Raw genomic sequence first — 22,023 nt, 5'->3', positions numbered from 1 at the left:
AGCCACTGCTTGTTGAGTCTGCTCTTTTACATTATGACTCCAGCAGAATGAAGCTTGGGGAGGGGCAGCCATCTGTCGCACCGTATGGGAGTGAGGGGAGGGAGACAGGACAAAGACACATTGTGGAAGAGAGCCAGAGTGAAAAGAGGTGAGTGAAGGAGACTCAGTGCATTATGGGAATCCCCCAGCAGCCTAGGCCTATTGCAGCATAAGTAAGAGAGGATTCAAGGTCACCTGATGTAGCCCTAACTATAAACTTTATCAAAAGTCAAGTTTTAGGTCTAATCTTAAAAGCAGAGAGGGTGTCTGTCTCTTGAATCCAAACTGGGAGCTGGTTCCACAGACAAGGGGCCTGAAAGCTGAAGGCTCTGCCTCCCATTCTACTTTTAAATACCACAAGTAAGCCACCGAGTTAGAGCGGAGTCCTTCACAGTGGTGATATGGCACTATCAGGTCTTTAAGATATGATGGAAAGAAGATTAAACAGGTGGTGATCTCATCTCTGTCATAGTCCTCTGATGTAGTACACGTTGCAATTACAGGTTCACTGGTTTTATTACCATTTAAACAGCAACAACCTGCAGTATGAAGTATATCTCTCCTCTGTAAAATTTAAAGACTAGACAACTGAAACATTGATTAAAATACTACTAATTACAGATTTGAGGTAAAATATTAACACTGATTCTTTGCACTTCTTTGGTGTATGTGCAAAAAGCATAGATAACTACATTCAGGGACATAATTTCTTTTTTAAAGGTTAGTGAGTTTAAGGTTGTAGTTTAAATTAAATAAAGTCTTGCTTGTGTTTATAATGTAGCACTAAAATCCCTGATATGATGCATTTTATTGATGGAGAGTTTCAAATTGGTTGTTTTACTGACAAAACATTTCGCAGTGCAAACAACACGAGAGCAAGCAAAAAGGAGCAAACATCGGACAAACATGTCAAAGAGTCAAGTGCAAGGATGAATAAAGCATTCATTGTACGGACCGCCAGTTGGGCCAAACTCCTGCACGGGCACGGAAAAAGTTTGCGAGTTTGGAGAAACTTCCTCTTTTGCTTGAATCTTTTGCAGCCATGACATAAAAGCTACTTTTGAAACGTGCCCGGGGCGATCAACTGGTCTGGGAGGAGTCTCACCGGTGGGAAAGCCCTGCCTCGCAGGAGTCGCCCCGACGCTTCCGTCTCCGTTTATTGTGACAGCGGCTGCTGCAGGGTCACACACCGCCGGGACGACACTGAACCCGGGCCTGGAGTCCGCGCAGAGTCCGCTCTGTTTGCCGATCGGCGGTGGAGGGTGCACGCAGCTGGAGACGGGGGGGAGGTTTGGGTGGAGTTTTTTTTGTCCGATCCGAGGAATGTGACGCGCGGACGGGAAGCAGACTCGCATCAACGGTTTCACCGGGAGGAGATAAAGCCGTCGGTGCACAGAGAAAAAGAGAGGAGGCGAGTTCAGCAGCAAAGTGAGGAGGTACGAAGTTAAAACGAGGGCAAGCTGAGGGACAAAAGAGCCATTGTCTCGTCCTGCTCTGTTGTGATCTGTCCAGTTTTATATTAACCTCTAACTTATTATCTCCTGTCTTCAAAAAGCGTCCTATTTATCTTCTCCCCTGTCCATAAGCGTGAAATGTGGACTCTGCGGATTAATAAAAAGTGAAATGCAGCCTACTTTCCTCATTTCCTCATAAGCCGCTGGAGGTTTACACAGAATTAAGTCATCCAGGTAGCTGCAGTGCAACAGCGATGTTATTACAGCCCGCGTACACAGAGGGCTCAGTGCTGGGAGACTGGACGAGACAAACTGTGCTGCTCTTTTTCCAGCCCTGTGAAGACTTTCATAAAAGACCAGAAAAAAAGCACGCTTACAACCTGTTTAGTGCTTTGTCTGCGTGGCTCTGTAGGAACTACAACTAATAAATAATGCTTGAGAGGGCAGGGACACTTTTACAAGTGTGCCTAATGCACTGGTTGCACAACAGCATGCACGCACTGCCAGTCACTGTCATTAAAACCAACTTGAAATCCTTCCAGTAACACAAAGGCATTAGCCTGTAACCGTAAAAACTTGTTTGTCGAAGAAAGAAACAAACACTTCAGGGAGAATAAAGGTTTTAACCTAAAAAAAAAAAGAAGCAAAATTAAATGTGATGCAAGAACAACTCACTTTATGTTCAAACTATTTAGTCCAAACATTCAGAGTGCATCTCTCTTTCACACCTACTCCCTACCTAAGGCTTTGGTTTAAGGGTTTTTTACTGTGTCTTTATTACAGGCACTTTGGCACTTTTGTTTTGACTTGAGTGTGTATTGATTTTAAACTTCACCATCGCATGCTTTTTCCCTCGCTTCGTTCAAAGTGAGTCACTGTTCAGAAATAGCACGACATGTGGTTATAATTTGAAGAGTAGTGGGAATGTTAGTGCCATTTTCCCCCTGCGCTGGGTCTGTGCATGTGCATGTGTGCTTCCCATTATAGGTTTAATCTTGTCACACACTGGCCTTAAGGCCAAGGCTGTGTGCCATTCATTAATTTGTTTGCACTGCTGTGTGTGGTATAGAAAACGGGGGTCTGGTTACAGAGGTGTTGTTATGTATGCGTGAGGTTTAGTGTGTATGAAGTGGAAATATTTTGATGCCATCGCTGCTGGGTTTTCCATACAGGATGACTGCAGGCCTTTAAGGCGGTTGGAAAGATGGCGGGGATCTCAGTGGACCAGTTTTTCTAGCAGTACTGCTGCATTAAAACCCCAGCTACACACACAACACAAAGGGGAGGATGCAAGCCGCCGTGTGTTCTCACATACTGTATGAATTCATTTAAACTGTCTTTTGTGCAGCGTTCAACAGCCACGCTGAGGTGTGATGATATACAGGGAGACAACCAGCGCCATGTGTGTGTGCACATATCTACATCTCTGTAGGTTCATCTGACAAAAAAATGTCACTGAAAGGTTCTGACGGGAGCATCTGGAGATTACTGGCTCATCTCTCCAAACCTGTTTTTAAGTATTGTTTTCTCAACCTGGGTTCACACACCGAATTATCACACAGCACGAACCGGCCAATGGTATGCCGGATCAATTGGAGTGTTTGTTTAGTGAGGTGTGTTCGGATGCGAACGAGAGAAAACAGAAAGAGGCGGCGAGGATGTAGTTTGTGTTTTTTTTTCTTGATAGTTTGTGTCCTCGGGCTCGCTTCTAACGCGTCTCATGATTCACATGTCAGGACAGATGTAATTTACACTCCCTCTGCTCTTCACCTTCCAGTTTCTCTCCTTCTTTTCAGCATTTGCGCAGGAATGCTGAGAATGGGCCGTTTGTACGCTTCGTGAGCAGACGCTGTGCACGTCTGAATATTTGGTTTATCGGCTCAGAGACGCCGAAGTCTTGCTGCTGCCTTCATGTCCTGTCTGCCAGGGTTTAGTGTTTCAGACCGGCCTTTGTTTATATGGTACATTTAGGGCAGCCTCGTCCTCCTGTGGGCCTCTGAAAGCTTCACAACAAAGGTAGTAAAGACAGGGATCCTGATCATCATGAGACACTTTCTGCAGTTTGATGCTTGCTGCAGTTGCTATAACAGCAAACAAAGCAGCAGTATTTGTTTGAATATCCTACCAGTAGGCCAGGTGAGGCGGGGAAAGTCTGTCATGCTTCTGACATTGTGTTATTCATCTGTTGCCCCACTCTACGGTGACACAGTGATGACGAGGATGCAAAGGAAACCCCCATCCCCCTCTACCCGCCTTGGCTCTTTTTAATGCCACCATGCTTCTGAATTAACCAATTAGGTCATTTCCTCCCCAGGCTGCCTTCCTTCAAGCTGCTGTCAATGCTTTTGATAATCACTTGATTACAAAAACAGTAACACTACCAAAAATACTTCTTGTTAGTTATTTTTGCTACATTTCTTTCTCAAACGTGACAGTGAACTTATTGCTTGTTCCTACAGATTAGGTTTGTTCAGCTTGCACTCTATAAAACAACTTTCCATTCACGAGGGAATTAACTCTGACTTTTGGACTGTTGTGTTGCTACATGTGAGTTTTTCTCTTATTTTGCGTCTGTCATCGGTTATGCACTTCATTTGCAGCTTCAGTGCAGTACACCTATGTACACAATGGGCACCGTGGTGCTGCAAATGACTTAGATACAAAGAGCAAAACTAGGCAAATCAAATGACTTGGAATTCAGGGGCAAAATAATTCCATGCAACAAGCATGTGTGCCCCGGCATTCCTCCCTGACCACCGTGGAGCATGGAAAGCCAACGGCTTGCCACAAAGCCCTAATTTCAATGGCTCCACATGAATAGGGAAACAGGATGTCAGCCATTTTGTCAGCAGATGAATCACCATCTCGGCAGTCTGTTGCAAGTTATCCCCAGGCCACGCCAACCAGGCTACTCGATGACTCACCAGGTCGCTGAGTAAACCGGGTTGTCCCACTGATTGTGGGTTAGGACTTTCAGCCCTTAGCTATCACCGTCATTAATCTCTCAAGTGTGCTTGGAAGTTTGCAGAGAACATGTCAAACACACACTTGTAAAGCAGGTACAGCCTCACTAAATACTTACCCACCCTACCTGTCAGACCCCGGGTTACACACACGCCCTAATTTGCTCAGACTGTAGGTGTATCCACTTCCTCTTTCGACCACATGCTACATAAGAAAATAAGCCACGTATGTTTCCTAACATTGCCAGCTTACTTTAAATACTTAAGCAGCGTGGTGGTTGTTCACTCTTTTCTCCACCAGAATGCAAACCCTCCAGCATGCAGCTGTCAGGACCACATCAAACATCGCTCAGTGGGTGCTCTGGTTGGCTCAGTGATGGTTCATAATATGCAAGTGTGCTGTGGGTTGGAATCAAGCCTGGGATTTTCATTGTTTCTTTATCTAATGCCAAAAAAACCCCTTCAAAAGCCAAATTAGGTTTTTAGTAAAGTATCTACTTTACCTTTCGAAAGCAGGTACATGGATGTACAAAAGTGGCCAACTAAACACTCCACTGTTTTATTTGGACATCATTTACAATCAGCAGTAATAGATGAAAAGTTAATGGGTTTGTTTGTTTGCTGGACGACACTGTGGTCGAGTGGCTGTCTCATTATTAGCTATTTACCAACATACAAGTATCATTAATTACAACAGCTGACAAGTGAAAAGTAAAGAAGAGATGGGAGAGACCATCAACCACAGTGTGAGTGTTGATGTTGCGTAGTTGGTCCATTCTCTTACTTCCCTGTTGGGAGCTCGTGTTTGGAGCTCCACAAGCAACCAGCTGATCCAAGCAGAGTTGGACGGAGCATAAACGACTATGACAATGAAACAAGATTATTTTTAAATTGCACACACACACACCCTTAATGGTGAGTTTTGACATCTTGGTATATATTAATAAGGATGGTTTGATGACCTATAGTTCGGTAGCGGCCACCATGACTAACTAATGCAAATCCAGTTATTTGTTTTATAAGCAGGCCTGAAATATGACAGAAACCACTCCGCTCAGACTTCAAAGAGCTTTAAGGGTTCAACGGCTTTTCTTAGTAAGCTGTCGTGTGTTAAAGAGTTTAACTGACAAATATCAGTATTGGTTGGGCTCCAGTTAGCATTGTTGACTCACTGCAAGAAGTTTCCTGGTTTCAGTCCCGTGGGGACCTTTCTGTGTGTAGTTTATGTTTTCCCTGTGCTTTTGGTAGGTTTCCTCCAGGAACTACAGCTTCCTCCAACAGTTCAAACACATCTATGTGATTCTAAACTGCTTGTGTGCAGGATGTCATGCAGAAAACGTGCCGTAAGAAAGGATGGTTTGCTTGATGAGATTAGAAAAGTGCTATATATTACATTTTACAGCTCAAATTATGTGAACATTTATGTTGGTTTTCGGTGCTTCTTTAGCCGATGTGGTTTAGCTGTTTTTAGCCTCTCACCAGCTGCTTTTCCTAACCGTGTTTTATCTGATGACTGTATTCATCCGCGTATGAAACTAGAAGGCCACACAGAGAAATAACACTGAGGCTAAACCTTTGTTTTATCTTGTTTTTTTTAGAAAGAGCTCGAGATCACCATCACGTCATTTTCACATTTTTGAAAGCTTCATGAGATTGTTTGTGTGTTTGTGTAGGTGTGTTACCCTTGCTGATAGATGAACAATCAAACCTGCGTCTTAGTCACGCCAAAGTCACCTCTTAAAGTTTGGCATGTGAATCAAAAATGTCACTATCTGGTTCTCGTTGAAACAGGCGTATATTCACACAGTGTTATGTAACAGCGGACCTGTGACTTCTTTAAGTCATGCCCATCTAAATAAGTTTGGTTGCCATGACCGGCAGATTTTTCAGGATAAGGTCTAAGCAGCAACATGAATTATGACACACCAGCGTGGCAAGTTTACTGTGATATGAAAGAACCTGTCTCTACAACTCCTCACGCCTCTCCCACCTCTCCTCTTGCTCTCTTTAATCTCGTCTCCTCCCTTTGCTTTTTCTGTATCCAGCTGTTCCACTTTGTTCTCACCTTTATATACAGTCTTTCAATAAGCCGCACTGAAGGTTGATTAATCGCTGGTATTATTAGAGTGAAGTCTTTTCATTTAATTCAATTAATCATACTTGAGAAATATGATACTTTTACCTGTTCTACGTTTAAGTTGAAGGAGTTGCTCTCTCATAGCACCATTCTTTTATGCATGCTTTCTTCAGTATTACTCATTACTACCTGCAATCCCACACAATGTCAAAAAGTATTGTTAGTTTCATAAAAGTATTCTAATTGTGTAGGCAAGCAATAAATATCTGTTACAGTTGTTAACATTGAGACAAATTTGCCTGTTAAACTGTTACTTGCTGCTAAGCCGCCGTTGACTCAGCGACAATAGTTGCTTTGTGTGCGTGGTTAAAGGTAACGTCTGTTTGTGTGTCCAGACACAAAGGTCTTTTCCTCTCAACACCCAAGGGGATATTTTGTTGAATCATAAGTATTGTGTCTCATGGATGGGGGAGTGGTGTGATATTTACAGTATGTGCAAATAGAGTACAAAACCAGCTGTGATGACGTTAATTATTAATTATTGTGGGACCTCATTTTATATTTTCCTTTTCCTTGCAGGTTTAAATTCCTCCTTCCTCACCTTTTCTTACTCCTGAGCCTTAAACTTTGACCTGACCCCCTCCAACCATGCCGCACCGGTCTCAGAGTTCATCGATAGGCGATAACCCTCTCGACCCAAATTACCTTCCTCCGCACTACCGTGAGGAGTATCGTCTAGCCATTGATGCTCTGATAGAAAATGACACTCAGGTAAGCGTTGCTCTAATGCATGAAAACACATACACACAGCTTTTACGATCTCCTAAACTTTTCTGTCTCTTTGCACACCAGGGCTACTATGAATTCCTCCAGAATGCAGATATGGCCGGTTTTCTGGCACAGCCAGAAATTGAACACATCAAGTCGACAATCCAGGGGCCTAGCCAGCCCACCGGCGTCCCGGAGCTGACGTACCACGAGGGAGGCGTCGAGGACGATGGGTCTTCGGACACCTACTGGCCAGTTCAGTCGGACCTGGCTGCCCCGGGGCTGGATCTGGGCTGGCCGCAGCACAGTTTCGTTGATCCCACAGAGGTCACAACTCTAGTCAACCCCTCTGATCCTGACATGCCGAGCATAAAGGAGCAGGCGAGGAGACTCATCAAGAACGCACGCCAAGTAAGCAGAAGAGGATAAGAATGTGTTAAAACATGCAGGAGTGGTTTTGTTTCACCTTACAGTAGAAAGAAAAATCAACCAAAAAATTCAGTGTTTATAAATTCATATATTTAAGGTGCCGACTCAGAACATGGCACATATCCAGTTTCACAGATAAAACACGAGGAGCTTTTATTTATTTATAGGTAATACTGCAGTACAAGTCTTATTACATCAGAGTGTTATTACCTTAGAAGATAGCGAGAAGAAGCGAGATAGAGAGCTGCCAGGGACATGGTGTGAGCGACGGTTATGTTATCTCGCTGCTGAGTTCATCTCACTTTTTATGCTCTCTGCCAAGTCTGCCACCACGCCCTTTCAGAAACATTTGTAACTGGCTTGCCTTTAGCTAAATAAAATACCTGATTAATGGAAGCGAGAATGCCAAATCCAGTGAGCAGTCAAACCTGTTGGTGTGGTGGGTTGTTTGTGTAACTGTCCTCCATTTCTTGCCCATGTGTTTATGGAATACATGTCTGTATCCTGCCAAAACTCAGAGTTAACTGTCAACAAGCACACAGAGGACACTCAACAACACCCTCTTACTGAAATTTATTCTTAAATCTTCTATAAGCCTTTTTTAATTCGTTAGTGTCATATCTGTTGCTTCCACTGGTCTGTGCTGAGTTCTTGTGGCTGATCTTCCCACCATGCTTTCCACATGTGGGTGTGAAAGGGCAAAGAGGTCCCAGGATAGCCGAATATAAATATTAATTACTACAGATCAAAATACCAGACTTCCTTTTGACTACAGTTGTCCTGACTGAACTGAAATAGACTTTTGTTGATGAAAAAGAAAAACTTTTTTGTGTGTTTGCTCCTGCTCCAGGTTATTGCTGTGGTGATGGACATGTTCACAGATATTGACATCTTCAGTGACCTCTTGGACGCAGCAGGACGACACGTTCCTGTTTATATTTTACTGGATCAGCTGGAGGCTCATCACTTTGTCTCTATGGTCCTCAACTGCAAAGTCAACCTGGAGTTTATTCCGGTCAGTTTGAATTTTATGATATTATCTGAAAACAACATTAAAAAGAAAAAGGCGCTAACAGCTGGGTCTTGTTATGTATTTGCTTATAATTATCAGATATGCATGTGTAACAGAGTTGAAATTCTGATTTTATAGATGATACGTGTCCGGACTGTGGCGGGAATACCTTATTACACCCGGACAGGGAAATCATTTAAGGGGCAGGTGAAAGATCGTTTCCTATTGGCTGACTGCAGAGCTGTACTCAGTGGGAACTACAGGTGACTAATTTAATAGTATTAATAACATCAGCACTCAGTTATTCTTTAAATAATCTTTGCCTCTACTGTTCTTTATGTTATAGTTTCATGTGGTCCTATGAGAAGATCCACCGCTGCATCGCCCACCTCTTCCTTGGGGAGCTTGTTGCCACCTTCGATGAAGAGTTTCGCATTCTGTACGCTCAGTCAGAGCCTCTGGTTATTGACCCAAACAATACAGCGCTTACTGTCTCTGATCCCAGCAGCACCGGCAACTATTTAGGCAGCCAGTTTGGATTAAAGAGGTCCCAGTCTTTGCGTAACACAGTAGGTTACCGAAGGCAGCCTGAGATTCCCCCTGCCTTCCCCTATGGTGACACTGATCGTAACCCCGTGCTTCCTTTCCGGAGAAATGACGCGTTTCGTCAAACCCTGGAGCCCGGGACAGGAATTACTATTGGAAAGTATTCACAGCAGCAGTTTCGTCTTCAGCAGTCATTCCTGGAACAGGGGCGGTCCATCGTGTCCAGGCAGATGGAGATGAGCGCCAGTGCCTTCAAGAGGCACAGCTATGCAGAAGGAACCCAGGAAACATACGCGTCTTCAAGACAGTTTATGCAGCAAAGAGTCATGAACAATCTGGACGAGACAGACTTCCACAGGTAGGAAAACCTTTAAAACCTCCTGCTGTGATCAGAATAATGCAGAATTATCACATGGACCATAAACATAAAATGTATGGTTTATTATTAAGTTATTAAACAATAAACAATATGTGCTGCACTTTCGTTACAGAGAACAGATTCAAAGCAGCCATTTTTACAGTGAAGGGCCCGGGCCAGGTTCTGGCCACGGACACTTCGACAGACTTCGAGGCCGTCCTCCGCACCTCTCCATTGACCAGTATTCAGACTCAAGTTATCGCTCAGACCAGGAGCCTCCACCTGGGCAGTATGGCAGAGACTACTTTTCATCTGAGGACCTGAGAGGACCCGAGGGCCACAACGCCCCTCCGTTAGCTGGGAGGTATGGGGGAGGATCCTCCCATAAGAGGCCAACCATAGGACAGGCGTATGCTTGTCAGAGCTCACCAACACACCCCCACCCACCTGAGAAGAAAAACTTTAACAAACAATTTGATCAAGAGTATGAGGAGGACTCAAGTGCAAAGCAAGGCCTGAGAAGCTGGAGAATCCACTCCTATCTAAATACTTATGAGGACACTGGAGAAGAAGGCCTGGCTCAGCCTATGGGTCCTGATGCTTTTGATGAACCTTCTCAAGCTGTGCAACCAACTGAAACTGAAAGTTCAGCTCCACGCTATGGAATAAAAGAGCCACCAAATGTTCCTCCCAAGCCCAGACCTGATATCCTGAGGCCACGTTTTGGAAAGCCTAAACTACCTGAGAGCAGCAATAAAGACTCTGGCCTACCAACGTCCAAGGATCTACTTCCTTCCCGCCTTGTACTGGACAGAAAAGAGAGGGAGGAGGAGAAGGAAAGAGAGCCAGAGAGGAGTAAAGCAAGGGAGGGGGGCACAGATGTGGAGGCGAAAGGTGCTCCAGAACTCCTTCTATCCAAACACGAGTCATTCCGGTCGCGTGTTAACCCGCTCCTTCAGCGCAGCTCTCGACTGCGCTCCTCACTTATATTCTCATCTTCTAAAGCAGAGATACACAGTGGTAGCTTAGGTCTAAAACCAGCGACGGAAGAGGATGAGGAGTTGGATTCAGTGCGCACTTCATCCATTGTGGCCCAGATCCTAGAAAAGAGGAGGTCATTAACTCGTGAGCCTTTTGATTGGCGAAGGAAGACCGAGGAGAAGAAGGAGAAAGAAGAAAAACAGGAGAAGCTACAGGAAAAGGAGATACGGTTAAAAGATGAGATTAAACCTAAAGAGGAACCTAAAGAAACTAATGAAAAAGTAAAGACAACATTTACGCTTGAAAAACCTAAAGTCACAGATTCATCATCTCTGAACATGAATGATCCGGCCAGCCGTTTGCAGTACTTCAAAGACCTAGCTGCCAAGACAAAAGTCTCGAAAACAGAGACAGAGCCATCGCTAAAAGCCTTAGAGCCCGCTGAAAAAAGGCAAGATCTTTCTGATAAACCTCCCAACATTACAACAACTTTGAAGACCCCAGCTGTCACACTCAGTACAGCAGAGCCTGAGCAGACAAAGCCAGACATCTCAGCAAAACTGGCTGAGATCAATAATCGCAGACCTTCAGTCAGTTCATCAAGGCCACCACTAATCTTTCCCAAGCCTTTTATAAGCTCACAGAAGCCTTCAGAGATAGTGCAGTCTCAGAAAGAGGAGAGTGCATCAGAAGGTCAAAAGAAAGATCTATTCAAGTCTCTAAAGCCTCTGCATTCACCTAAGATCTTCAAGAAGGAGCCGGTGAAACTTAAAGGGATAAATCCTCGTCGCATCTCCTGTGGGGAGGAAATTTTGACCACAGATGCTACAGACGCAGAGAAGACTGAAATGAAAAAGAGTCGCTCTCACAGTTCTTCAACTCTGTCACATGAAGACTCTAAGGAAGGGCTGCAAAAGGTTATGGGCTCTACCACGTCCATCAATACCATTGGTGAGGGAAAGGGTGAGGGTAAGACACTCGACTTCCTAAAGAAACAGACTCAGAGGCTAAAGGGATTCCTGGGACCCAAGGACAAAGAAAAGAAAACCTCAGGAGAGGATAGGGGCATGAGCACGGTCATAGAGGTCACTGACAATTCGAGCAAAAAACAGAGCTCATCGTCTAAAGATACAGCGTCTACGACTGCTGATCAATCCACCACCAATCATAAAACATCAACAACCGGAACATCTGTCATGTCCCGATACCAGCCCGCAGGCGGCTCTGTTCTGTACAGCAGCAACTTACGAGACGACACCAAAGTCATTCTGGAGCAAATCTCCGCCAACAGCCAAAAGAACCGCCAGGAGACGGGAGGGAACAAAGATGGAGATGCTGGAGATAAAGGAACGGAGAAACAGAGCTCCTTAAAAAGGAACCGATTTCTGCGACCGCAGGGCAACAACCAGGAGCGGGAGGGACTGCTGAGGAGGATAGAGAGCCTGAGGAAGGAGAAGAAGGTCTACAGCCGTTTTGAGGTAGTCTATCACAGTAAGGGAGATGTTTGCAGCGTAGATGGGAAAGCAATATGAGGAAAAACAACAACACAAAAATATGTTTAGGTGTAAACCACCAAGAGGGGAGGGAAAGAAATCCAAGAGGGAAACCAGGGTTTTAGCTTAAAAATGATATATTTTGAAATGTTTGAAAATAGTGTTTGTTCTCAAAAAGCAGCAGATGAATGTTATAAATTAGCTTCTGAGCAGTGACTGGCTAAATGTGATTGTCTTATATGTACAGTAAGAGACTGGCAAAACCACAGTTCATCACTGTTATGGATTTTTATACTACTTTAAAGAGAATCTGCTTTCAGAAAAAATAATTAACAGATTAAGCTGAACAAATGCAAGCGTGATTATGGCGCAAAGAGCACGGTACGTCCTGCTGAAGGCCAGCGAGGAGGAAAGGCAGGAGGTAAAGAGATTTCACTGTTATCCCTGTTGTTCTGTTAACAGATGGGGAATAACCTGGGATAACGAAAGATGGAGGAGCGACCTTTTACACGGAAACTTATTTAATGCAAGACTATCAAAAAACCTCCACTGTCCACCTTTGTGCCAACGACACTGTAAGAGTTCCTCTGGGCCTTAACACTACAGCGTTTTCTGGATTTTTCCACAAGAAGTAATAAAACTTGAAAGGACGACTTATAAAATGGTGAAAACAAACTCAAGTCATTGAGTCTGGAATGTGCCTTTTTGCCAAGACCTTGTTCTATTTTTTTGCCTTATATGGTGACTGAGAGAAACAAGACTCTACTTGGATACTGGCTTAATGGGCCGGTATGTGTCTCAAAAAAAAAAAAGAAAGGTAGCACAGGTTTACCTGTAAATGAGCTTTTGTGAACAGGACTAAAAGACGAAAAGGGAAGTGTTGCATCTGAGAATCAAAAACATATAATGTGCCAGTCACAAAACACGGCACACGTGTAGTACCAGTGTTGTGTGCAGGCCACTTTGTAGATGGAGCTTGCTTGAAACTGAATGGGAGAAAGTGTCTTTGTGGATTCACCATGTGCCAGTGGCCCATTGAGGGTTTTGCCAAGGTTCTGGTGGGGGGTCATTATTAGTAGTAGTATTAGTATTAACCTGGACAAATAACCAAAACATAGGAATAAAAAGACAGCTGATGAAGAGTAAAGGGTAGAGAAGAGTGAGATCAGAGGGTAGAGTCAGTTTGAAAAGTGTGGGAGGAAAAAACTGAATCAGAAGGTGAAAATGTTGGGGGACTACAGTTTGGATGGATGGTAGCGGCTGTGGTGAACGTAACACACTCGACTTCTTTCTAATAAGTCATATACCCACTTCTCAGGGTTGAAAATAAATAAATAACAATTCCTAGGAGACCTAGACGCTTCCATGGAAAGGGGAGTGGTGTTTATGTGTGTTAGTGTTCGCCTCATGTAGTGTAAATAAATATGCAAGATTTCCAGTTGGCCTGAATCAGAGTAAATAATAAAACAAAAAACTGACCTCCGTTTTCCTTCTTGAAAACCAAGAATTACCTCTACAAGGTATACAAGAAAGAACAGGTATATTACACAGTACTGGAGCAGCGCCACGCTTCCTTACATAACTCATTTAACTCCTGAGAGCTACGCCCTGCACAGGATTCCTAACTCCTTTGTTGGTCGGCACAAACTATTAAACCAAAGACTTACTGGCCTCGTGTTGCCTGATATCTCGACAGGGCATCAAACCACTTACGGTTCACTGTGTTTTTGCTGAGTACGTCAAAAAAGATTAAAGTATATGTTGTATGGCTGTAAAGACACTTCTGGGTGAGGGTGGGGTGACACTTGTTTTCTACACAGGATTATGCTGTAAATGTTTATGTTAAAAAAAGGGGGGATTGTTTATATTTTAAGTGATGAACTAGATTGTGATCGCCCTCACTGCGCTCTGAACGTGCCTTGTGTTTATTTTGGATTATTTGAATTGAAATGTGAGAATGTGGTTTGTCTGTAAAATAGAAAAAAGAAGTAAAAAGAAAAAGCAATTGGCATTAATTCGGGGAAGTCATTGTTGCACAGGTTTAATGTGTTCTTTTTTAAACCTCAGATAGTATTACATTTTGTTTGAAATACTGCAACAAACTCTTCCATTAAATCTCTTTTAAAATTGAACGCGACTGTGTCTCTGTGCATATGTATGTATGTATGTATTTGTATGTATGTATGTACACAGCAGGTGTGCATGTAAACTGCAGGGAAGGGTTGTGCTACTTTTAGGATTTCAGAGTGATGAAAACAATGTTACAACAATTCAAACAGGCTTTATAGTTTTTAAATATATGAACACAATAAATAACCTAGTATCAAACAGATGACAGTATATAGCATGTCTCTATGTGAAAAACACTAAGAGATCAACCAGAATTTATCCGTACAGCAAATATATTATATGATATGAGAAAAAACATCAGAAATACCCAGAATTCTGTGGTCAGATATCTCAGCTGGATGTCAGGGGTATAAATAATCACTTAGTTTGAACGATTCCGGCTGATAAAGTTGAACTTGGAACTTGGACAAGACAGATGTGTAATCACAGCATATACCTCTGATTCTTTAAATCAGAGCAAATTTACTCCTGAGTCTCTGCAGCTGCTTCCTGAGCCTGCTTCTGGTTCTTCATCTTTTCCAGCTCCTCATCGAGGTTGTGCAGCTGAGTGAGCTTTAGCTTTTCTGTCAAAACACAGAAGAAATTCAGTGACAGTGCTGGAAAGTGAAAACAAACGCTGTATTCACACACATACAACATTTGTGCTGAGAGAAGAGTGTGCGGAGATGCTTACCAGCTGCCAACAGCTGGCTCTTTGTATTCTCAACACTCTTTAATTCATCTGGGAGTCTCTCTGGAGTCTGAGTAAAGTCATAATAATAATATAATAATAAAGTCACATTTGAATCTTCTCACAAGAGTTGTGGAGAGAATTTAGCACAAACACTTACAAAGACATAGTGCAGATTCTTGTGCTGGTCTATCAGTTGATGAAGCTGGTTTTCAAATCTCATCCTGCAGAAACATGAGTTTCTAAATGTGTAACAACAGCCAGAGGTTTTTCACAGAAAACGAGTCTTTGCACTATTAAACAGTACCGCAGTTTTCGGTGTTTAAGCTTGACATCCTGGATTTCATATCTATACTGCTCCAGCAGCTCCTCACTTTTCTTATTCAGTTGTAAATGTCTGAAACACACACACAGATATAAACACAAAATACAATAAAACTTAAAAAGATTAAAACTAATAAAAGATTTTCAAACAATAAATGTAATAAAAAGCAGATTCTAATCTTAAATAAAAAACCATTATATCTCTGACTACCTGTTTACACTGACTGAATGTGGGAAGGTGCATCCTTTTCAGGTATTTAATTGAATAAATGGGCAGATTGTGGGCAATTAAACACAATTGAAAGAAGAAGCAAAAGCTAAGACAGCAGTATCGGGCTGTACAACATTATCTAACTATATAAAGATTCAACCCCAAATAAAATAAAAATAAAATAAAAAAAGTATCCAGGATGCTAAAAAAGACAGATTACTGCCATCTAGTGTTCAACATCAAAAAACACAAATGAAGCCCATTGATGGTTCAGCAAAGAATGCTCCTTATGACTGAGCAGATCCAGTAAATCTCTTCAAACTTTCAGCACGGAGCTCACCTGGCAGCGTCCTGCTCAGACTCTTCACACTGAAACTGCAGCTTATTGCACACCTCTGAAGAAACAGACGAGCAACTATGTTCATCAGTGGGCTCACATTTAATGCCTGTACACTTATAAATGATGAACTATACGTGTACAACTGTTTGCCACTAGCACTTGCATACCTTCCTTTTCTTTGTGGATTGCCTCCAGTTGGAAGACTTTAGTTTGTACTGTGAATCAAGGACAGTATCTCAGTTGCTGGTTTAGTAAAGACTGTGTGAAGATCATTAACTTCGTGTCTTACAGTTTTCCAGCTCCTTCTCCAGTGAGTCACTGACTGACTTTGTCTTCTCAATTTCTTCTTCCAGGGCTCTTTTACCTTAAATTGAGAACAATGCCTTAGACACAGCACAACAACATTACATAACATAGGTTTCCAACAAATAATACAAAGACAGGATAAACTTTGCAAAATATTACAATTACATTTCACAAGTTAATCAGAATGGCTCTTAAGGGGTGTTGCTGTTCCCCAAAAGAGGGAGATACTAATCATATCTCATAGCTCTCCATTCATCATTTTCTGCAACTCCATAAATGGAGTAACAGGTAAGGATATACCTCACTGACGATACCCAACCATAGTTCACAGAGACATTATCAACAACGCATATGCATGTTTTACTCACGGTTTTAAATTTCTGTGTAAATATTTAGCACTTACATTCTGCCTATAGTGCTATAAACAGCACGGATGTTATGTAAATTTGTAAAGAAATTGAGCTATATTCTATAATATTTCTGTTAAAGTAAACAGGGAGCGCGTGTTCATTAGCATATCGCTATATACTGCGCTCTCATTGGTGCGCATAAATAACGTTTCTATCCCTCCGTAAAAAAGTTGTTAACGTGTTTTTCACGTTGTACGCGTGTCTCATCACTTGAGAAAACATGAAAATGTCACAAATTCGCATGCTATCGCGATTTTTGTCTAATATAAGGAAAATTATACGGGGCTTGCTACCGGAAGCGGAACTTGTGACTACCTCCCATTTGGATAGAGACACATTATGAGCTGACAGACGGACTGGTTTGTACTAAACACATGTACTTAGTTACATGCTTAGTGCTCCTACAGATCAAGTGAATAAGCTCATTATTCGACAGATAAAAATGACGCCAACGGCGGATTTATTAGTTATCTACAGGCCTTTGTATAACGACACGCATGCGCGTCGCTATCGCAGGTCAACACGAGACGGAAAGACACGACAACGAGTTCGTTTGCTTTACACGAATCCTTCGATTAAGCCAAATTTACTGCAAACACAGCAAAACCAGGCCCACAGGGCTTCCGATAAAACCCAGAGTCGTTTATCATTTTTATTATTATTAGTAGTATCATCATTATTATTATAGGCGAAACATTGTTCGTCTCCCCAAAACTCGTCTGAAAAAACCGGGGAGAAAAGGATCACCGGCAGATGTCGCTATTGAGTCTGAACAGTCTTACCGTAAACGTTATATATCTGCCGTCCTGTTACAGTTTTTGCCCACTGCTTGAACACATTTTGCAAAACTCCGCTCTCTGTGCCAAAACTGTACACACAAGTACACATGACACAACACTGGGAAATATACCATTCACATCTGTGCCAAATTGAAACTCTACTCCCAAAACCTAAACTCTGCTGTCAAAACCTGACATTCCTTTGTCAAAATGTAACTCTGTTGACAAAATGACACATACTTGCATCATATGCAAACACTGACAGATCAGGGGGAACACACTAGTCTTCTTTATATAAAACACTGCAGTCCTTGATTTCCATTGTTTATTCAGAAGGCACATTTACAGGAGACACATTTTCAAACAACCAAAAACGCAAATAGACCTACTCAATATTGTACATTGCAGTACCATGAATTCAGATAAAGCAAAAAAAAACAACAACAACAACACAATAATACTGCAATAGAAAAAACACTATACTGTAAACACAAAAAACCATGACAATTGTGCATAAGTGGGCTCATGGATCCCGCCGTCTGTTGGGGTCTGGCCACAGGACCTCATCAACATCGCAAGCAATGTCCTCTCCCGCTAGGCACCGGGGAAAATATCCTCTTGCATGTCGAAACCATCCATGGATTGCTGTCACCTGAATGTCGCCGCAGGCCTGTTCCATTGCCTGCAGAAGAGGCATGCGGGCATGTGGTTGGCGGTCATATACTCGCCATCTCCAAGCCGAAAAAAATTCCTCTATAGGGTTCAAAAATGGTGAGTAAGGGGGCAAGTATACCACTTCAAATTGATTGTGGTTGGAGAACCAGGCCTGGACCAGAGCAGCCCGATGGAAACTGACATTATCCCATATCACCACAAACCTGGGCTGATCTGGTCTGTTCTGTACAACTATATCATGGAGAGCATCTAGAAATGTGAGTATGTGTTGGCTATTGTATGGACCTAGTATTGCATGATGGTGCAGAAGCCCTCGAAGGCATATGGCGGCACATAATGTGATGTTTCCCCCGCGCTGCCCTGGGACGTGCACAATTGCCCTTTGGCCAATTACATTACGACCCCGTCGTCTTGTTTTGCTCAGGTCGAATCCAGCTTCATCAATGAAAATGTATTCATGAGGCTGTGCAGCTCCATCCATGGCCAAGATTCTCTGAAAAAAAGGGGAACATATCACTGTACTACAGTGCTACACATTCAGCACCCTCACCCCATCACACAGGTACCTGTGTAGCTCTCAGAATAGATCCATGTGGTACTGATATGGTACATATTCAGCTGCTACTGGACTTCACCAATACTCTATTGTAAATGTAAGGGACAGTTACACGTACCCGTACATATTCAGCTCGAAGTCCTTTGACCCTGTCACTGTTCCTCTCGAATGGGACTCTGTAGAGCTGCTTCATGGTGATGCTGTGTTTACCCAAGATGCGTCTGATGGTGGTGATGCTCACATGGTCTATGTTGCTGAACACTCGCCTGTCTGCAAGTATTTTCCGTCGTAGCTGGTGGAGACGGATGGCATTGTCTGCCCTCACTAGGTCCACAACGGCAAGTTCCTGCTGTTGTGTGAACAGGCGTTGCCGTCCTCCCCCAGAAGGTCTTCGAGTCATTCTGGAGAAATATGCTAATTTGTTGAGAAACCATCCCAACAACAGACTGTTCTCTCTGTTGAGGTCAGGAAAGCGATTCCGCTCCCTGAAGACCAACACAGAGAGACTGAGGAGGAGCTTCTTCCCGCAGGCGATACGGTCTCTCAATCACACCACCACACAGTACTGACCCACACATATGGTTCTTACACACACACTGGACTTTCTGGACATTGTTTTTGCACAACACTGGTCACTATATTCTTCATTTCCAGTTAATACTTGTACAGCTGCTGTTATTGTGTATATATTTATTTATATTTAGATTTCTTCATACATTCTTATATAGTTCTATATTGTGTATTGTGTATTTTGTTGTACAGTTATTTTATTTTCAACTTTAATTTATATATTTTATCTTATTCTTCCCAGTTAAATTTACCCTTCATTCTAATTTGTGTTGTACAGTTATTTCATTTTTAACCTTAATTTATATTTTATTCCTTCCTAGTTAAATTTACCCTTTTTAATTTTTCATATTTATTTCCTATCTTATTCATAGCCTTTCCTTTTTTGTTTTCTTTAGGTCACGAGCAGTTGTCCAAGCATTTCACTACATATCGTACTGTGTATGACTGTGTACGTGACAAATAAAATTTGAATTTGAAATTTGAATTTGATATTGTCATCGGTTTGCTTATTTTTCTTACAGTACTTTACTGTATGTACTGTGTCATCCACTGTACAACACTGTACTTCAATATAAGGAATCAGCCACTTTGGCTGCAAAAGGAGCATTAGCACCCCGTACACTTGATATGGTAATGTGATATACTGTAGAACAGTGTTATAAAACCATCTGAGTAGAGCAGAAGGTATGGAGGTGAAGACATACCTGTTTTCTAGTCGGAATGTTCGTATTACAGATGCCACTGTGAAGCGGCTTAGATGTGGGTGGACTCTCTGCCCAGCTTCCCTCATAGTCAGGCCATGGTTGATGACATGGTCCACCAAAGTTGCTCTTATTTCATCAGAAATATGGGTCCGTGCATGGCCTCTTCGGCCTCCTCCTCCTCTTCCTCCTCTACCTCTTCCTCTTCCTCTTGCTCTCCCTCCATCCATGCTTGCAAAGTTCTTGAAATGGCTACGCTGAGGGCTTTTTGTAGTTGGCTAATTGGTGTTCGGTTTTGCAAGTAAGTGCCTTCAGGTGTGTATTTGAGTGGTTGCAATTACCCGATGTGTTTTGTATTTTGGATACATGTGTTTTCCGAATGGCACCCTGAAATTTCATTTTGTGAGCGAAGTGTCTTATGTATGAAATGGAGTGTAGCATGCAGGACCATGTGTGTTGCATAAAGGAGTAGGTGTGTTGCATAATTGGAACTGGGGTGCAAAGCAGCGCTTTTGTTTAAGGTAGGGGTACATGTGTTTGAGGTATGGTAACAAAAGCTTCAACTTGTGTTACTTTAGTCTAGGCATGGGTTCATGGTGTTCAAGCAACGGGCAAAAACTGTAAGTAATACATTTAGCAGCTATTCAAAAAACATCTGATAGAACAGATCAATCATACATTACCCTGTTTAAGCCTCCCGAGTTTTCCGATCAGCTGTTCAACCTTTGGCTCGTGCATTTGTCCACCTGAAGCGCACGGAACCGTATCAGGCTCGAGGTTTTGAAGTTTATCAGTGTGCAGTGAAACGTCAGCTGGTTTCACATTAATCATGTTCTCGATGCTGAACCCTGTCACGTAATAAAGTGAAACGTTAGAGTCATGTAAACTTGTAATAACTTTACCTTTCTATAATATTCTTACTTACTCTGGTTATAATCTGGTAATAAGTACAAAATAAATAAATAGTTACTTTTATAAATCATCTTTAACCTGAGGTTAAATTTAAGCAGGTAAGGTTTTCTGGCTAGCTTGAACACCTGCCCGATAGGTAGCCAAGTGGAAACGCTATCTTAGTTTTTTTGCTAACCTAAATAAAGACTTATTTAGGCTAATATGAGAGGCTTTAATGTTTAAATTAAGATGATGGTAGAATATTTCACAAAGAGGTTATACTTAAGGGGTAAAATACTGAACATTTACTTTAAAACCTTTGGCAAATATGAAACCAACGGTTGTTTAGCTTTTTTTTTCCAGGTTATTTTTTAGATCAGTGTAAATTTCTCTCTCCAGCTTAATGTACATCGCTTTACCTTCGAAATCACTCATCTCTATCCTGACACCACCTTGTTTTCTTTAACTGACCACAAGAGCAACTGACAGCTTAACTGACGCGCGAAGTTTCTCCTCCTTGCTACGCTCTCATAGGTGGGGCGGCAGCACGAGCCGCAGTACTGACGGGCGCGTGCACAGCACTGCATGATATTTAGCCCTTTTGCTTATTTATAGCGTAAAACAACTTAATATTACAATAAATAAATCATAGCTGAAAAACAGGGTGGTATGTGCTTTACCTGGTAATTACAGTTTCACTATAAATGTTTTTAATTAGCATAAAGCAGGAGCAAGACATGTTCGTGTCCGAGTGCATAATTCATGTTTAAAATAATGTATTCAATTATGACTGTTGGAATTTTTTCAATACCCCCCCAATGCAACTGTGTAAATAAACTGACCAAGAAGACCATTAAAAGGGTGATTATAATATGTTATCATTATTATGTACATAATACTTATTTTTTAAAAAAATTTTTATTATTTTAATTTTTGCTGAAATACTAAAAAAATGTCCTGAAATGTGATGTTTCTAGGATGTCAGGGTAGCACAAAGGTTTTTATTCATCAATTTTTTGAGTGAAGTTAACCAGAGCAATATGGAAGCTCCTTTCCACCACTGAAAAATGGATTTAATAAATTCACTGACTAAACGAAAGGGTAAAAAAAAAGAAAAAACAGAAAGAAAAAAAAGAAAGACCATTTCAGTAAAATTTGATTACTCAAAAATGTTTTCATTTTCTCACCATTTCCAGTACTAAGGCTCAGCTCTAATTTGTAAAGACTTTGTGATACCAACACTGAAATTTTAATATAACAAAATGTTTTTACTTCCAAAAGGCAAATCAAATTTGGTGTTTATATTTTCCTCCCTTTAGTGGCAGAACCAGTCTTCCACA

General features: G+C 42.0%; 3 protein-coding genes and 1 non-coding gene across 5 annotated transcripts; 1 reads left to right on the top strand and 3 right to left on the bottom strand.

Moving 5' to 3' along the window:
• The first annotated feature begins 1,173 nt into the window (after positions 1–1,173).
• sack1hb (scaffolding CK1 anchoring protein Hb) lies at positions 1,174–14,252 on the top strand. 2 transcript variants are annotated; one of them, XM_086280569.1, is made up of 8 exons: positions 1,175–1,475; positions 7,113–7,304; positions 7,386–7,712; positions 8,581–8,745; positions 8,881–9,005; positions 9,089–9,646; positions 9,780–12,105; positions 12,583–14,252. In XM_086280569.1, the coding sequence occupies exons 2-8, from the start codon at positions 7,182–7,184 to the stop codon at positions 12,601–12,603; spliced, it is 3,645 nt and encodes a 1,214-aa protein (XP_086136695.1). In that variant the 5' UTR covers positions 1,175–1,475; positions 7,113–7,181; the 3' UTR covers positions 12,604–14,252. The 2 variants fall into 2 exon arrangements, with proteins under 2 accessions (XP_086136694.1, XP_086136695.1); XM_086280568.1 differs by having other exon boundaries at positions 1,174–1,475; positions 9,780–14,252.
• LOC147304032 (synaptonemal complex central element protein 1) lies at positions 14,112–21,260 on the bottom strand. Its single transcript, XM_086280573.1, has 9 exons — positions 21,103–21,260; positions 20,476–20,640; positions 16,085–16,159; positions 15,963–16,010; positions 15,796–15,850; positions 15,228–15,317; positions 15,081–15,144; positions 14,924–14,990; positions 14,112–14,813 (listed from the first exon to the last, which is right to left on the bottom strand). The coding sequence occupies exons 1-9, from the start codon at positions 21,116–21,118 to the stop codon at positions 14,713–14,715; spliced, it is 681 nt and encodes a 226-aa protein (XP_086136699.1). The 5' UTR covers positions 21,119–21,260; the 3' UTR covers positions 14,112–14,712.
• Positions 16,280–16,412, bottom strand: LOC147304034 (U8 small nucleolar RNA). Its single transcript, XR_015127047.1, has one exon. It is a non-coding gene; the product is annotated as a U8 small nucleolar RNA (small nucleolar RNA).
• LOC147304033 (uncharacterized) lies at positions 17,498–20,382 on the bottom strand. The gene is made up of 2 exons (XM_086280571.1): positions 18,640–20,382; positions 17,498–18,458 (listed from the first exon to the last, which is right to left on the bottom strand). Exons 1-2 carry the CDS (start codon positions 18,919–18,921, stop codon positions 17,814–17,816), a joined length of 927 nt encoding a protein of 308 aa, XP_086136697.1. The 5' UTR covers positions 18,922–20,382; the 3' UTR covers positions 17,498–17,813.
• Positions 21,261–22,023: the final 763 nt, after the last annotated feature.

This window comes from Aulonocara sp. 'chitande type north' Nkhata Bay, linkage group LG22, assembly GCF_057382095.1.
Source record: "Aulonocara sp. 'chitande type north' Nkhata Bay isolate Kocher_YH1m ecotype deep benthic linkage group LG22, A_spYH_male_GT1.1, whole genome shotgun sequence".
NCBI classification, from domain to species: domain Eukaryota; kingdom Metazoa; phylum Chordata; class Actinopteri; order Cichliformes; family Cichlidae; genus Aulonocara; species Aulonocara sp. 'chitande type north' Nkhata Bay.
Note: the sequence above shows the minus strand (reverse complement) of the source record. Positions and strands in the feature narration are given on the sequence as shown.

Bases quoted from the DNA above. Each gene is read 5' to 3' on its own strand.
- sack1hb (XM_086280568.1), top strand. From the start codon at position 7,182: ATGCCGCACCGGTCTCAGAGTTCATCGATAGGCGATAACCCTCTCGAC. The intron at 7,305-7,385 runs GTAAGCGTTGCT...TTTGCACACCAG, and splicing joins TGATAGAAAATGACACTCAG to GGCTACTATGAATTCCTCCA. The intron at 9,006-9,088 runs GTGACTAATTTA...TTTATGTTATAG, and splicing joins GTACTCAGTGGGAACTACAG to TTTCATGTGGTCCTATGAGA.
- LOC147304033 (XM_086280571.1), bottom strand. From the start codon at position 18,921: ATGACTCGAAGACCTTCTGGGGGAGGACGGCAACGCCTGTTCACACAA. The intron at 18,459-18,639 runs GTACGTGTAACT...CCTTTTTTTCAG, and splicing joins TTCGAGCTGAATATGTACGG to AGAATCTTGGCCATGGATGG.
- LOC147304032 (XM_086280573.1), bottom strand. The intron at 15,145-15,227 runs GTACTGTTTAAT...ATGTTTCTGCAG, and splicing joins CTTAAACACCGAAAACTGCG to GATGAGATTTGAAAACCAGC. The intron at 14,991-15,080 runs GTAAGTGTTTGT...GACTTTACTCAG, and splicing joins AGAATCTGCACTATGTCTTT to ACTCCAGAGAGACTCCCAGA.